At 45.2% G+C, this 17,500-nt stretch overlaps 1 protein-coding gene across 1 annotated transcript in view; it reads left to right on the forward strand.

Moving 5' to 3' along the window:
* The window catches only part of lrba (LPS-responsive vesicle trafficking, beach and anchor containing), a 283,347-nt gene that overhangs the window by 71,535 nt on the left and 194,312 nt on the right, over positions 1–17,500 (forward strand). Inside the window, 9 exon segments of the mRNA XM_083655531.1 lie at positions 7,364–8,860; positions 9,087–9,289; positions 10,163–10,316; positions 11,896–12,076; positions 13,946–14,078; position 14,080; positions 15,171–15,278; positions 15,422–15,563; positions 15,671–16,031. Coding sequence (XP_083511657.1) covers positions 7,364–8,860; positions 9,087–9,289; positions 10,163–10,316; positions 11,896–12,076; positions 13,946–14,078; position 14,080; positions 15,171–15,278; positions 15,422–15,563; positions 15,671–16,031 — 2,780 coding nt within the window.

Genomic DNA, 17,500 nt, shown 5'->3' on the forward strand with positions numbered 1-17,500 from the left:
CATTGAATATTCATCTGAACTGTGCGAGAACAATCACAGAAACAAGGCCTCATAAATACAACCAGCCCACTGGGAGGCTCCTGATAACTACATACATACATACATACATACATACATACATACATACAGTACATACATACATACATACATACATACATACATGCATTCACAAATACATATGCACACTTCTCCTTTGCATCCTTAGGTACATACTGTATATTCACTCTATGATTTACTCTGCATTCTTTGTACCATGGTGAAATTATTACAATACGAGCATGGCATGTTCATTACATTAGTATGTCAGAGTTATTTATTTATTTATTCATCTTTTATTTTTTTATAAAAAAAAAAAATTATAACGTCATTTAACATAGAACCTCTGTTTGCCGACAAGGACAAAAAAAAAGTTTTAAGCTTCCCATTTCCTGTCCATACAGTATGTCAAGTCAAGTCAAGTCAAGTTTATTTGTATAGCCCTAATTCACAAGCATGTCTCACAGGGCTTTACAGAGAATACATGTCTAGCTAAGCACTATCAATAAACAGGATTGAACAATCTTATATTGGAGAGAGGGAGAGAGAGGGGTGGGGGAGAGAATGTGGGGGGAGAAGGGGGAGAGGGGGGAGCGAGAGAAGGGAGATACCGGGGGAGGGAGGGGGAGAAGAGAGAGCAGAATAAACAGGCTATACTGGGGCTGTGCGATACGGTTGAAATATCACGATAATCACAGGTCATTTTCGATACCAATGTATATTACAATATGGTTCATGTAAGCAAAGTCACCTTTAGTAGTCCAATTATCATATTATCATGTATTATAGTTAACTCAACACAATATGCTGCCACTGAGAGACAACCACCCCCTGCCTTGCATTACTGGCCTTGCTATTTGAACGCAACTCCCGATTTCCACCCAGCAACTTTACTTGTCAGAATTTTTGCTTTCCTTTTCTGGTTGTGTTAGCCAACCTATGAAGAGAATGACCATGTGAGGTTACACAAGACCAGCGCTGTCTTTCATTCTTATTGAAAGCAACCATTGCCACGTGGCCGATCACTTTGACACTATTCCACCTCTTTTTATTGTCCCTTTTTGTACAGTCATATCCAGTGTTGGGCAAGTTACTTTAAAAATGTAATATACTACATATTACTAGTTACTTTCATTTGAAAGTAATAAGTTACTTTACAATATTACTACTTTCTGTGTAAAGTAACTTGTTACTTATTACACTACTTTTGCATTACTTTTACCAAAACAACAACAGCAGCAGCAGAATGACATCGCTGCCCCGGAACCATCCCGAAAAAATTATTTCAACCGCCTTGAAGTCAGTGTAAACAATCCAAAATTCTAAATTTTATTATTTTCCTTTGTTATTGTCATCTGTAGTGGTTATTTGCATAAAAACACACAATTTGACTAGGAAATTATTGTATCATTTTTTAAATATGTGCTTTGATTTACCGGTAATCAAATGTAACTCAATTTGTAACTTGAGTTACTTGACAAAGTAACTGTTATAATATTACTGAAATCCTATAAGTAATAAGTTATATTACTGAGTTACTGCTAAAAGTAATATATTACATGTAATAAGTTACTTTTGTAATGAGTTACCCCCAACACTGGTCATATCGACCTGTAGACGTAGGTTGGTGAACCTGTAGGTGAACCCATGTGTATTTCAGACCTTCTTACTGGGAAGCAGAGAGAGCTTGGCCTTGTGTTTTGTGATTGGTTCCAGCTTCACTCTCTCTCTCTCTGCCCAACTTGAAAGTGAGCTGCTCCAGCTCACGATGGCCACAGGCCGAGATGGTTTACACATCTCCCTCCGGCCCGACCTTGTGGCTTTTTTCTTTGCTTACTGGCATCTAGTAGCAATAAGCACTTCGTGGATTTGGTAAGAGACAGATGAGAATGAGAGTGTGAATCAGTGTGTAGTACTGTCTTTCTGTGTGTGTGTGTGTGTGTGTGTGCGTGTGTGTGTGTGTGTGTGTACACACAGCACGTGCATCTCGTGGTATGTCTGTCATTAGTAGGTGAGTGTGTATCTGCATGTGTGTCTCTGTGAATAGACAGATGTTCCTGCAGGTGGGCACGCTGACACAACATCCCTCCCCCTCAAAGCCCACACAGCCACCCAAGGTGCCCCCTCGTCCATCTCTGCACACACACATGAGTTTGAAAACGAGGAGATCTCCAAAAGAGAGCGAGCGATCGGTGCGTGAAGGAGCCTCCGTCCTTCAGGCTCCTCCTGTCAGCTGCCTTCATTATGCCTGTCAGGAATTCCAACACAAAGATGAATATGAGCAGAAATGAGCCAACAGATCGCGGGGCAAGCTCTACTGTGCTATCACACATTTATGAATATATACAGTACAATGCTCGGAGGTTTGCTGTTACATTTGGCAGTTTAGTTTTTGTCTACTATGGAATACAGAGTAGGGTTAGTTTGGGCCATGCCGCTCGATGCCTCCTGGGGTTATTGAGACATTACACGCACACACATGCACGTATACACACGCACGCATACGCACGCATGCACACACACACACACACACGTCACACACACACAGACACACACACACACACACACACACACACACACACACACACACACACACACACACTCTCAAGCTGTTGTTCTTAGCCCAGTGTTTCCAATAGATACATTGACAAGGGAACAAAAGAAGGGGAAAGTGAGGACATTGAAGAGTCAATGGCAGATAATACCCGTGCATTGACTGTTGTGTCTGTGCTAGACTGCTGTGCCACCAGGCCCGGCTCCAGACCCAAGTTACAGAGGGGGCCTGCCCCTAGCTTGGGGGGGCCAAGCTACCCAAGGGGGGTCCGGGGGGATTCTCCCCCGGAAGAAGATTTTGTACATTTTAAAGTAAAATTCGTCAACCTGGTGCATTTGAGAGCAACATGAAGAGGCTAAATCTATGAAGAACTACACACATCTCTAATGTGTTGTGACTTTACAAATAATTAGGCCTAAACAATTAATTTTTAAATGTATTTACACATTGTGCACAAATTGCATTCATTGTGACAAATTTACAATAGTTAATATCCAGCCAGAATCATTGCAAATGGATGTTCAAAGTAACAGTTAGCAATAGCATTCAGTTAATCAATGCCTAATGACAGCCAGATTCAATTTTAAACTTTAAAACAGAAAAACGGAAAAACGTTTTTAGCCAAAAAAAAAAAATTGAATGGGGGGACCAGTTTGGGGAATGGGGGGGCCCGGCCCGGTCAGGCCCCCCCCCTAACGCCGGGCCTGTGTGCCACAGTGAGCTGCGACTGCTATCTTGTCATTCTGGAGTAATAATGAAAAGCTTCAAATGAAATAGGCTACTGGTTGACTAATGGAAACCCCGCGGATTTGACCACTCGTCTGCAAGCTCTCATTCAGTGTACGGTATCCATCGAGAGGGGTCTCTATAGGGCAGAGTGGTTGTAAGGCTGTCTCCCTGTGATTCTCATACACATCATTGCCACTCAGGACTACATACTGATTACTGCGTCAGATGTGCAGGAGAGAAATAAGAAAGAGAAAATGTTTTGGCGAGGAGCGCAAAATGGTAGAGATTGTGAGCTGGGGCGAAGCCGCACAGGCGGGACTGCAGGAGCAGATGCCATTGATTTCAGAGGAGGAATTGCATTTAGGTAATGGGATTAGAGCCACACTGCCCTCCCCATTTCCCCTTTGTTTTGCGGTTGCTCTCTATCTATTGATCTAAATGGGGACTCCCAGGCTCCCACTGTGGGGGTCTCCGTCCCCAGACCAGGGTCCCACTGTGGGGGTCTCCCTCCCCAGACCAGGGTCCCACTGTGGGGGTCTCCCTCCCCAGACCAGGGTCCCACTGTGGGGGTCTCCCTCCCCAGACCAGGCTCCCACTGTGGGGGTCTCCCTCCCCAGACCAGCGCGCTGCCACCCTGACCCTCACCTCACAGGCTGTGCTGCTGATTCCAGATCTGCTGTACAGTACAGCACAGGGACACCGAAACGGCTTGGGTCTACATACACACTAGTTTTGCCTTGTTTTGGAAACGACACGTCTGTCGATGTATTCAAGTATTCCGTGACTGACTACAAGTTGAAGTGGCGATTTCTAATTATTTTGTGTGTATATTATTGTGGGCCTCTAGCTGGCGATCATGGACGAAGAACAACACAGGCCTGCCGTGCGACAGTATTGCAATGTCATTCTGTTTGTAACGGTGTCCCTTTCCCAAAGCATTTCAAATCTTTTGTATGATCTGGCCGCACTGCGCCCACTTAATACCATGTTACCTGTCACATTAGGAAGGCCCACCATGTTTTTGTACATTACCATAACATTTTTCCATACCCCACTGAGGCCAGGCCGAGTCATGGAGTAGAATGAAATTAGATTAGATCAGCGAGCGCTGATGCCTTTAGCCACCCAGGGCAGTTTCTATATGTTGTAGCTACGCTAACCGCTCTTTTAAAAACCACAGAGACATATACTACCTCTGTCTAATGGTAACTGGATCTGTTACAGAGCCCCGTTTAAGGCCAACATACATCATCTTAATGTACAGGACTGCATCCTGACTCTATGACGTTATGTGCAGTGCAGCGTAATTTCCATAGGAGTGCTGCTCTCTGAACGCAGCCTTTTAATTGCTAAAAATGCTAAATGTCAAATTAAGCTCAAACTAATGGGGTAGAAGGTCTCGCTGCCGTGTGATCACTGGGAGAGGGAGTGTGGGTGGGTGGGGGGGGGTAGAGAGAGAGAGAGAGGGAGAGAGACAAAGAGAGGCTATTGGTGCATTTAGAACAGGCTCTGCTGCACTCAGAAAACAGCTATGGATTACCAATCACTGCTTCCCCCTACAGAAGATTAATGAGCACCCATGTAGCAGGCTAATTTAGAACAATAACGCCTAATTAATTACAAATAATCAGCTTCTTTCTCTCCCTTTCCTTACTCCCCCAATCATTCACTTTCTTCCTCTTTCTCCCACACACGCACGCACGGACGCACGCACGCACACACACACACACACGCACACACGCACACACACACACACACACACACACACACACACACACACACACACACACACACACAGTCTTATTTTTTCATCTCCCTTTTCATCTCTGGCTCTCATTTTTTCTCCCTCTTTCTGTCTCTCTCTTTCTGTCTCTCTCTCTCTCTCTCTCTCTCTCTCTCTCTCTCTCTCTCTAAATAGCCTCAGGTGAAAAAGCAGCAAACTGGGTCTAGTTTCACTCGCCCCGCCTCCAGCCCATCTTTGACTCTCTGTCCTGTGAGCCCAGTGATTAATGCAGGGTCTTAAATTAGGCGTGGGAGGATTTGCCGATGCCGGACACGCACTCTGCACAGCGAGCAGACACACACTTAACAGACGCACACTAACAGACACACACTAGCAGACACACACTAACAGACACACACTAACAGACACACACTAACAGACACACACTAACAGTATCTACTGCTAATCTATGACTGCTTACATGGATGGGCTCTTCCTCAAACGCCACTGCAGACCATTGTCCTTATAGACTAGTCGTCTAGCCGAGCCATATCAGATGGTAAAAAAAGACTGATACGGGGTTAATAGGCCATGGACAGCTCCACGTAATAAAGAGCGACACTGTGTTTTGAAATTTCACAAAAAAAGGCGCCATAGTTACTTGAAACAAGTTGAAATATATTAAAGACACAATAAAAAACTATTTGAGAGCATCTTGTTTCTCTCAAACAGGATGTGAAGGCGGACCATAACACAGGGAGGGTTTGTTGAAAAGTGGCCGACTGTAAACCAAGAAGGGAATATCTGTTGGGGAGAGAGAGACAGTTTTATTTGATGTCAGGGGATGCGGGGAGGAGGATTGTTCAGAAATATGTGACGGTATTATTGTTTACATATTTTATGTACACCTACTGGTACACTATGAAGTAACCGCTAAAAAATATGCTTTCCAGGAAGTCAAATTACTGGGATTTTGCTCTAGAAAAACACTACAATTCTGGGTCAATGTATTGTTAAATGGGAGTATGGCATGGGAAATTTAAAGCTGCTGTAAGTGATATATTTTGTTAAAATAAGTGTTATATCGCTCTACAGTATATTCTGACAGCAATCACTAATATAGAGTGTTTGGTCAGTACTATGGGTCTCCCAGTCCCTCTGCTTTGCGGTAAACAGAAGAGAAACGTTTCTGTATCCCATCTTACTTTATCCAATCAGGAGAGAGAACTCCACAGAGAGGATTGAGTCAACACGGTTCTCATTCCCAAGTAGTCAAGTAGTAGTAGTTGACTCAATCCTTCCTCCAGAATTGCTTACAGTACCTTTAAGTACTGTCACATGGTGTAAAAGGTATTTGTATGCCTCCGCCGGCGATAGCCAGGCCGGAGGCATTATGGATCCGGGTTGTCCGTACGTCCGTCCGATGTTCGTTAACGCGATATCTGAGGAACGCCTTGACGGAATTTCATAAAATTTGCCTCAAACATCGACTTGGCCTCAAGGATGAACTGATTAGATTTGGGTGGTCACAGGTCAACGGCAAAGGTCACTGTGACCTCTCGAACGCCATTTTCAAGTTTGTTAACGCGATATCTCAGGAATGCCTTGACTGAATTTCATAAAATTTGCCACAAACATCCACTTGGACTCAAGGATGAACTGATTAGATTTTCGTGGTCAAAGTTCAAGGTCACTGTGACTTCACGAATGCCATTCCCAAGTTCGTTAAAGCAATATCTCAAGAACGGCTTGATGGGATTTCTTCCAATTTGGCTCAACCGTCGACTTGCGTGCAAGGATGAACGGATTACATTTTGGTGATCAAAAGTCAAGGTCACTGTGACCTCTCCAATGCCATTTTCAAGCTTGTTAACGCCATATCTCAGGAATGCCTTGATGAAATTTCATAAAATTTGCCTCAAACATTAACTTGCACTCAAGGAAAAACTGATTAGACTTTGATGGTTAAAGGTCAAAGTTCAAGGTCACTGGACCTCACACACCCAATTTCCAAGCTCTGTAACGCAACATCTCAGGAGCACCTTGACGGAATTTCTTCCAATTTGCCTCAAATGGCGATTTGGACTCGAGAATGAGCTAATGGCAGAGGCATAAACCGCAGTGCGGTCGTTCTAGTTGTTTTTATTGTGACTTTAAAATGTCCTGTCAATAAAGCCTTTTCTGTGTTTCTAAAATACCAGCATAATCACTCTCTTCACGTCAATCTTTTTCGAGCAACATTCCAGAAAATACACTCCAAACTAAACTAGAAGAGCACTATAATTCAATAGAGTGACTGTGGTTTTATCTTGTATTTGCAGGTAACCTTTGAGCAGCACAAAGAGAACCTGTCCCGCATGTTCCGTGAGTACCAGCGTCAGGAGTCGGCGGGGTCTGTGAGCACACTCAGGACCATCTCCGGCGCCAGCCAAACCTCTGAGATCCTGGACTGTGCTAACGGGCTGCACGGAGAGGAGACTGCCCCTTCCACTGTCATCGAGCTCACTGTGGATGAGTCCTCCCAGAAGCTTCCCCCTACTTCAGCATCCACCTCCACCATCACCTCCAGCCCGCCCGAGGCCGCTGGCGAACGGGGACACGCATCCATCACCGTTTCCAACATTCTGGCCAGGGTCGAAGAGGAGGACCAGCAGTTGGCTCAAGCTCAAGTTGGCTCTTCCGGCGATTGCTCAGGTGATGCGAATGATGTTGAAGCTACTGTGATACAGAGAACCGGTAAAGATGAACTCGACGGAGACGCCAACCAGCAAGAACCTATGGCCGAGACTTCCACTGACAAGGATGACGATGATACGCAAACTGCTGCTAGTCCCCCGACTGAAATGGAGGGCCCACAAACTCCAGAATCGGATGATGTGAAAGTAACTGAAGTGGTCAAAGACGCTGGCAAAAAGTCTGCGACAGATGAGGCAGAAACACCTCTAACCGACAATGAAACATCTTATGAAAGTGACGATAACAAAGAATCGTCAAACTCCATGACGGAGGAACCTCTGCATGAAGCATTTAGAGAACCATCAGAGTCGGAAGGTAAGAACGACCAAATGTCCCCGGAGCCCTCAGCCAGTCTGGACAACAGCACGGTAGACGGAGTCTCTGTCTTCAACGAGGACCTAGTTGACGTGTCAACAGTTAGCGACCAGGTCCACCCTAGTGATGCTGACGAGAGCCAAGATGAGTCCTCTTACGCTTCTGCTGCTGCCGGAGAGGAAGCGGAGGAAGGACAAAAGGGGGGAGATGATAAAGAAGAGGCAGAAGGCAAGAAGGACGAGCAGGAAGGACCGGAGCACGAGTTGGAGACGGAGGAAGAGGGCGATGATGAGGAGGAGCAGGAGGTTAAAATACAGGGGGATACTAAGGAAAGCGGAGAAAGCACAAAGGAAGAGGAGGGGTCTGTTTTGGAGGGTCAGACCTTGGAAACGCCGGGTGAAACACCAGAGCTAAATGTGACAGAACCACCCAAAGAAAACCTTAACAAAGACGAACCGTCTTCCTCCACTGACACCCCCGTTGCAGAGCAGCAGCCCACAGACGCCACATTGCCCTCTACAGCCCAGGAGGCCACAGCAGCATCGGACTCTGCCTCCGCCACCTCACCTGACCAGCCTTCAGAGGCCGCTGGCACCACCACAGAAGAAGACCTGACCAAGGCCGCAGACAGCAGCACAGCATCCACTAGCTCTGACACACAGAAGAGCACAGACACCAAGACCAAAGAGATCAAGATCGCCAGGCTGGATGTGTCCAATGTGGCCTTAGACACCGAGAGACTTGAATTGAAGGAGACCTCTACAACTGTATGTGACTCTCTTTACATTTCCTATTTTTTCTAGTTTTGATTTGAGTTTTTATTCAATAGTGTTGCATACTTTGAATGCATAATTTTTGATTGGAAAATACATTTTTCTAAGTAATTAAATAGACAAAGATGACTCTAAACTCTTTGTAACTGCTTTCTTCCCATCCTACAGTACCTCCTGTTAAAGCTACTCACATACATGTCTTTGTGGTGTGTGTCCACAGGATCCGTGTCCACAGGATGCTAGCCAAGGCCAGCCGGCAGTAGCGGCAGCAGCCGGGGCTCCGGGCCCGGCCAGAGAGAGCAGCACCTCGGCCCCGCGTTCCACCATGTTCCGTATCCCAGAGTTCCGCTGGTCCCACATGCACCAGCGCCTCCTCACCGACTTGCTCTTCTCCATCGAGACAGATGTCCAGATGTGGAGGAGGTAGGGTTCACAGTGATCTTCTGATGATTTCTGTTCATCAAAATAAAGGTTCATTGAGTCTTTGAGGAGAATGTGGATGATTTTGTCTGTTAAGCCTCTGACCGTCTTTCCGAAGGAAAAGGTGATCCAACTTGTTTTCTTTCATAAGGAAGAAGTATCGTGATTGTATGTTATGCTAGAATAGAATAGTGCATGTAGTGATTATATAGAAATTTGCTAGCTAATGGTTTTTATTCAGTTTCATGGCCTTAAATGCCATGGATTTCATTGTGTTTACTTCTTAAACTGTAGTCTTCTCCTGTAATTGACAGATTTTTCTTACTTCAAAATTATGAAATACAAAAACCAGGTCTAAAAATTACAAAGCCGAGCGATATGGCTATGTATCAGATCATCTGTGGACGGCAGGCGATATAAATAGTACCCCAGATGGAAATGGTATATTTTGCATCTTGATAAAGACGTCGGTGCTTCCCAGAGGCTTCCCATAGACTTTAAATTGTCTTTACATTGTGTCCAGTGGAATCTAAATGAGGGAATATGCCAACAGAAAAAAGAAAGAAAAAGCGTCTCTCGGATGAGACAAGTTTCCAGCATTTACGAGTGTCAAGTCAGCCACAATGTAAAAGTAGGGTCTTCCGCTTTAGGGCTTTCAAGATAAAATACCTAACTTTAATATATATATATATTTTTTTAGTAATGCTTTACAGCCACAGTCTCACTCCATATGTAATCTTAACATCACAGCGAGTATTTCCAGGATTATAAGGAGTTGCATAATCAATGTAGTCAATTATGTCAACTAAATGTTCCTGCCATTTTGGAGTGTTTTGCATGTTATAAACCTCCCTCTGTTTCTCCTCTGCCCCTCAGTCACTCCACAAAGACAGTCCTGGACTTTGTGAACAGCAGTGAGAACGTGGTGTTTGTCCACAACAGTGTGCACCTCATCTCCCAGGTGGTGGACAATCTCATCATGGCTTGTGGGGGCATCCTGCCTCTGCTGTCTGCTGCCACCTCCTCCTCTGTGAGTCCCCCGGTGTGTGTGTGTGTGTGTGTCTGTCTTTGTGTGTGTGTCTGTCTTTGTGTGTGTGTGTGTGTGTGTGTGTGTGTGTGTGTGTGTGTGTGTGTGTCTGTCTGTCTTTGTGTGTCTGTCTTTGTGTGTCTGTGTGTGTGTGTGTGTGTGTGTGTGTGTGTGTGTGTGTGTGTGTGTGTGTGTGTGTGTGTGTGTGTCTGTCTTTGTGTGTCTGTCTTTGTGTGTCTGTGTGTGTGTGTGTGTGTGTGTGTGTGTGTGTGTGTGTGTGTGTGTGTGTGTCTTTGTGTGTGTGTGTGTGTGTGTGTGTGTGTGTGTGTGTGTGTGTGTGTAACTGTAGTCTCAGATAGCTCCAGTCGCAGGAGATTATCCGTCCACATTGACCTTTCCCAATCACATTAGACTACAGTTAGCCGCTTCCTAACATGGTTAGTTTGTTTTTGTGTCGTCTGACCCCTTTGACTGTAGCTCTTACGTAACGTGATTCTTTGCTTCTGTCAATACTCACTTTAATTGACCGGCCTGTCTGAGAAGAAAGGGCTTGATGTTCCATTCCATTAGAATTTGGTTACATTTGGATGAGTCTGTGAGTGCTTTTTTGTTGGGACAGTACAGAAAGATAATTGTGTCCGTATTTTTATTTGATTATTATTGTTATTATTTTTATTTAGTTCAGTAACGGTACAAACAAAGAAGTCAAAGATAAACACACTAAACACAAAAACATACAAAAGCAAAAATGCCATGAATGTGGCTCAAAATGATATGATGATCAAATGTTATTTCATTAAATTAAATTAAATTGTATTTATTTTTGTACAGGGACAGATACAAATATACTGTACATATAACATTTGCCAACGTCTGATGGCATGTATCACAACATTTATAGCCTAGGCTAATTTGCAATGCCCGTCCATAGATGTTATTAAAAGCACCTGTTCAAAGCAAAGTAGAGTAAAATGTACAGTAAACATAAACAAGGATATCATAAAATCAATCAATCAATCAATCAATCAATCAATCAATCAATCAATCAATCAATCTAGGGCTGCAAGACATTGGAAAAATGACATTGCAATAGATTTGGTTTCTGTGATATATATTGTGATATGGAGAAAGGAAATCACCAAAAGACTTGAATAGCTCATCAAGGCTTGCCCCTTTAAGAAGATAACCTGCATGGGTGATAGCAAGTGTTTTTAGCTGCAGCCAGAGTGATTGGCAGGATGCTAGTGTGCTAAGTGCTAAGTATCAACCTATATTTACAGTCAATGGTATCAACCAGCAAAGAAGTTAGAGCGTGACGTGTTTGATTTAATTGGACTTATTACTTGACATTGCACGTCCTTGACATTGCACGATAAAATCATGATCCTTATTTGGTCACTCACCCCGTATCCTTCCTGTAATTATTGCTCCCTCAGAATAACTGCCAACAGTATCCCGCCTTAATCTCTTAACCTCCGTCGTTTTGGGGCGAGCAAATGAATGGGCTATTCTTAATTTCTGTAATTATGTGGTCATTAATTAACCATGTAATTGCCTCATTTCTCCCCGTCTCGGCTACCAGCACGAGCTGGAGAACATTGAGCCATCCCAGGGCCTGGCGGTGGAGGCCTCGGTCACCTTCCTGCAGCGCCTCATCAACCTCGTGGACGTGCTCATCTTCGCCAGCTCCCTCAACTTCACCGAGATCGAGGCGGAGAAAAACATGTCCTCAGGAGGCATCCTCCGACAGTGCCTTCGCCTTGGTAGGCCTGCCGCTCTATCTTTGTGTATCCCCGTCAGTCTTTTGGTCTTGCTTTACTGTATCTTTCTGTATCCCCGTCAGTCTTTTGGTCTTGCTTTACTTGCCTCTTCTCTGTCCCCGTCTTTAGTGCTGATACCCCCCCCCCCCCCCCCCGGCTCAGTCTACGCCTTCCATTTCTCTGATTCATTATTCCTCAATTTGCTCTTTCCCCTCTCAACCTCACACTTTCTGTCCCTCGTCTGTCCTGTCTCCATTACTGTAACCTACCAATTCTTTTCAGTTTTTCAGCTGTCCGTCCCCTCCTCTCTGTCCCCTCACTTCATGTCACGTCTCTTATCTCCTCCTTTTACCCAGGCCGCTCTCCTCCCCTGTTCATCGATCCTGCTCATATCAGCCGGCAGTAGGCTCTTGTATCAGCCCCAGTCATGGCTCCCCATAGCCTTTTTGACCCCCTCCCCCCTCCCCCTGTATTCCCTCCTTCTTTCCTGCCCTCTTCCTCTTCCTCTCCTCCGTCTCCCTCGGCTGCTCTCGTTCCCCCCGTCTCTCTCACTCGGCCCGTATCAGCGCGCTCTTATCTTGTTATTATAACCCCACTGCATGGCAACACTCTAAAATGGCTGCTATCATGATATAGTGAGTTCTCCGTAATGGCCTTGGCTGTGTGTGCGCTGTAGTGCAGTAGTGTAGCCCCGGGCCCTTTTCCTGCCTTCTGTTCCAGGCTATTAAAGTTTCCCTCTGACAGCCTCAAGAGCCAAAGCCCCCGCTGCAGCTGAATAAAAGATATTGAAATACTTACATTATTCATTTTACGTGGCGCACCTTCCCAACTGACACAAAATCAACACGATAGACGCACTCACAATGGCACCCCCACACACACACACACTGAGAAAGTCACGCAATACTTAGTGCATTGATTGAAATAATTTCTTTATGCTTTGTCCCATTTAGGCAACGGCGCATAATATCCAGGTATCCGTTTTTGCTTTTAGATGCTCGTTAAACAAAGTGGTTGTCTGTATGCCACCTTGTTAAACAAAGAGCGGCTCTTAGCTCAGACGTGATGGTAGCACACAAAGTCCACTTTTAGCATGCAGCCGTTATGGAATGAATATTTGATGAGGTATTCTCTCTCCCCATTGCTGGCACCTAATCTGATTTGGGGAGACTGTAACAAGGTTTTAGCCTCCCCCCCCCCGCCCCCCCTTTCCTTTTTATAAATGGTGGCATGAATGAGTAGTCCTAATGGAAAGAGCGAGCCCATTTCCAGACGGAATAATTCCCCCCCCTTGTAATCTAAACGGCTCAGAGTTAACATTTGTCAGTTGTCAAGTACAGAACCAAGTAGTAGGCGGGGGAGAGGGGGGGGAGCTCTAACAGGAGAGCAGTACATCAGATTGGAAATGGTAAGTGTGCCAGCGTTGAACCTACCCACCAAAGTTATCAAAGCACCGTTAGGTTTTTGCGGCGACTGGCGAGAGATGTATCTTGTTGCGTGCTCGGCATGCGCGCGCACCCAGGCAGCATCATTTGTTATAGGAGCTCCACACAGAGGATGGTGATAGGAGGTGCACAGCCTCGCACTATGACCTTGGGAGGAGAGGTGGAGCAGAGAAGAGTGAACGATGCTGCCAGAGTTGGCCAGAGCGCTGACCTTGTCTTACCCCCTCTTTCTCTCCTTTGTTTTTGTCTCTCTCAGCAGCTCTTCTGCTCTTGACCCTCGTTTCGCTCTCTTTTTTTTTGCACATCTTTTTTTTTTTTTTAGGGACACCATTTTCTTGTTTTGATCATTATCTATTGTTCGTTTCTCCGCACGTTATTCCATGTCTATGACGGCGCGTCATATCTCTTTCTCCATCCCTCCCCACAGTGTGCGCTATGGCAGTGAGGAACTGTCTGGAGTGTCAGCAGCACGCCCTGTTCCAGCCTGGCACCGAGGCCTCGGTACGCAGCTACGGAGCCGTGCCCAGCACCCTGCTGGGGACGGCCATGGCTGCTCAGGCACGTAAACCCAGCTCTCCTCCTCCTCTACTCACTTCATTATCTGACCTCTTTTCACAACCTGCTCTGGTCTAGTTTTGTTTCTAAATTTGCTCTCTGTCTCCCCGGTGTCTCCCATTATTAGACAGATGCTGTTTTTGGTATTTGATATTTCCCCCTCCTCTTTGTGATTTGTGACATGCTCTGGTGGAAGGGATAACAAGTAGGCAACCGTGAAGTCATGACGTTTATTGATTGATTGATTGATTGATTGATTTGTTTATAACATTTTTGGGTGGGGGATAGATTCTTTTTTCATATTATGTACGTTTAGATGTTGAAGAAACCACTCAATATGAAAAACAGTTTTAGGATCACTAAATACTTTCAGGGCGATTTTCTCAGAATCCTGCTTGTAGGAGTACCAACATTCAAATAAGCATTATCCTCTTCAATTACATTTTTCAATGTATGGCACATCATTTGAAAGCGTACACTTTCATAATCTGTAAAAAAAAAAAAAAAAAAGCCCTTGGCCTATTTGTGTGTGTGTGTGAGATCAAGTTTGTATTTCTCTTTTTTATTTGATTTCTCTTATCCCACAACATATAGACTATTATTGAAATTAGTTCTTCCACTTAAAAATAACTACGGACATCATGCTTGGTTGTTTTCCCCCCTCCACTCTGGTAAACCAGAAGAAGCTTCCCGCCAACAACAACCAAGTGTTATTGCATTAGCTCATATCTTATTGTATTACCACACTGGCTGCTCTTTGTTACACTAGACCAGGCCTTTTGTCATTGCCCCTTTGATTTGATACAGTGACTTCCAGTAAAGTCGTGTTTCTCTTCCCTGAAACGGGTGTGTAAAAGCTCATTTATAATGCAGTGGCTCTATAGAAAAGCCATTATGTTAAGGACACGCTCCCAGGAGGGAGAGCTTCCCTAAGTCCGGGAACTTTACCCGTCTCCATCAAGTGCACATTAATAAACATCCCGATTGGTGTAAAAGTGCACGTGCAGACAAGACAAGAATACAGTGTGGTGATGTTACTGTATTTTCTCTTGTGTGTGTGTGTGTGTGTGTGTGTGTGTGTGTGTGTGTGTATATAGAGTCCTGTTGATGCAGTGACAGGTGGAATGTCTCCGGTCAGAGACCTGGACCGGCTGCTTCAGGACATGGACATTAACCGCCTCAGGGCCGTGGTCTTCAGGGATATCGTGAGTGGCACAGCACACACATTCTCATGAACATGTACCTGTACACAACACACACAAACGCTTCTCTCAGGTTGGCCTATCCCTATCCTTGTGGTGGAGGAAGACACGAATGCAGATTCTTTAGTGTGAGTTGTTTGTTCCAGGAGGACAGTAAACAGGCTCAGTTCCTGGCTCTCGCCGTGGTCTACTTCATCTCAGTCCTCATGGTGTCCAAGTACCGCGACATCCTGGAGCCCCACAATGACAAGAAACGCCCTCGGCGCTCCCAGTCTGCCAGAAGCACAGGTAAAACGGCAATTTAATTTGGAATCTACTTCTGCCTAAGAAGATAATACCACATGGCTGATATTGCTTTATTCCTTATATTTTCTTTATTGTTTACGTCTTCTCAGATAGCGGTGCCACTTCTGGCGGGGTGGACGCGGAGAACGGCGTGTCCCTTCGGCGATACGACTCGGGCATCGGCGACGACCACGCCTCGGCCGCCGCCAGCGAGGCGGAGTCGTCGTCGTCGGCTGTGACTCACGGCCCGGACGCCATCTCGGAGGCCTTGTCCACCTTGTCCTCCGAGGTCAGACCCGCCGCCGCGTCCGCCGACGCTAAGGGCAAGAACGTGAAGGACATCCTGCGCAGCTTGGTCAGCACGCCGGCCGACGACATCACGGCCGACCCCGGTCTGCTGCCACCTTCGTTTCTAGGAAGCGTGGGCGACGCCGCCAGGGAACCGACGATGCACTTCCGCTCCTTTGATAGGTGAGGGGGCGGGTTCACACACACACACACACACACACACACACACACACACACACACACACACACACACAGTATACTCTTTATACTCCTTATGGAAAATAGTTTTCCCTACGCAGTCAGTTGAGTGATTATGGTGGGGGAAAACGTAGCTGTCTAGCTGTTGACAGGGGTGCAGACTTGACAACTTGATCAGTTTCTCAAGGATACAGCATATGGGTGCTTTATCCTCTTGTGAATCTAGTTTACCATTTCATGCCATTTGTCCAAGCCTGACTGCAGAGGACTTTTTGAAAGGTAACCTCAGAGGAGGCTTCGGTGCAGCATGGAAACCATTCCGCAACAGGAAGCTTTTTGAATTGACTGACTCTCTCCCTCCACCTCACATTACTCTCTCTCTGAGCTGTCAGGTCCTCAACACAAACAAACAGCCTTACAAAGTACCTGTCTTAAGGAAAAGCCATCCAAACAAACAGCCTTACAAAGTACCTGTCTTAAGGAAAAGCCATCCAAACAAACAGCCTTACAAAGTACCTGTCTTAAGGAAAAGGCATCAAAACAAACAGCCTTACAAAGTACCTGTCTTAAAGAAAAGGCATCAAAACAAACAGCCTTACAAAGTACCTGTCTTAAGGAAAAGCCATCCAAACAAACAGCCTTACAAAGTACCTGTCTTAAGGAAAAGGCATCAAAACAAACAGCCTTACAAAGTACCTGTCTTAAAGAAAAGGCATCAAAACAAACAGCCTTACAAAGTACCTGTCTTAAGGAAAAGGCATCAAAACAAAACAGCCTTACAAAGTACCTGTCTTAAGGAAAAGGCATCAAAACAAACAGCCTTACAAAGTACCTGTCTTAAGGAAAAGGCATCAAAACAAAACAGCCTTACAAAGTACCTGTCTTAAGGAAAAGGCATCAAAACAAACAGCCTTACAAAGTACCTGTCTTAAGGAAAAGGCATCAACACAAACAGCCTTACAAAGTACCTGTCTTAAGGAAAAGGCATCAAAACAAACAGCCTTACAAAGTACCTGTCTTAAAGAAAAGGCATCAAAACAAACAGCCTTACAAAGTACCTGTCTTAAGGAAAAGGCATCAAAACAAACAGCCTTACAAAGTACCTGTCTTAAAGAAAAGGCATCAAAACAAACAGCCTTACAAAGTACCTGTCTTAAAGAAAAGGCATCAAAACAAACAGCCTTACAAAGTACCTGTCTTAAGGAAAAGGCATCAAAACAAACAGCCTTACAAAGTACCTGTCTTAAGGAAAAGGCATCAAAGCAGGAGGCGTGTCTGCCAGTGGGACAGACTGGGATAAAGACATGGAGAGATGAGGCTGGCAGGAAGCTGTTTCTTTTCACCATGTCACTGATGTTTAACGGCTTTCTTTTTCATCTCTCCTGGTTCCTTGCGTCTCCCTGTCTAGCCTTTGCCGGGGGACTATCACCCACTTTCTGCTACTCAAAGATGTA

This window comes from Poromitra crassiceps (genome assembly GCF_964638095.1).
Source record: "Poromitra crassiceps genome assembly, chromosome: 19".
NCBI classification, from domain to species: domain Eukaryota; kingdom Metazoa; phylum Chordata; class Actinopteri; order Beryciformes; family Melamphaidae; genus Poromitra; species Poromitra crassiceps.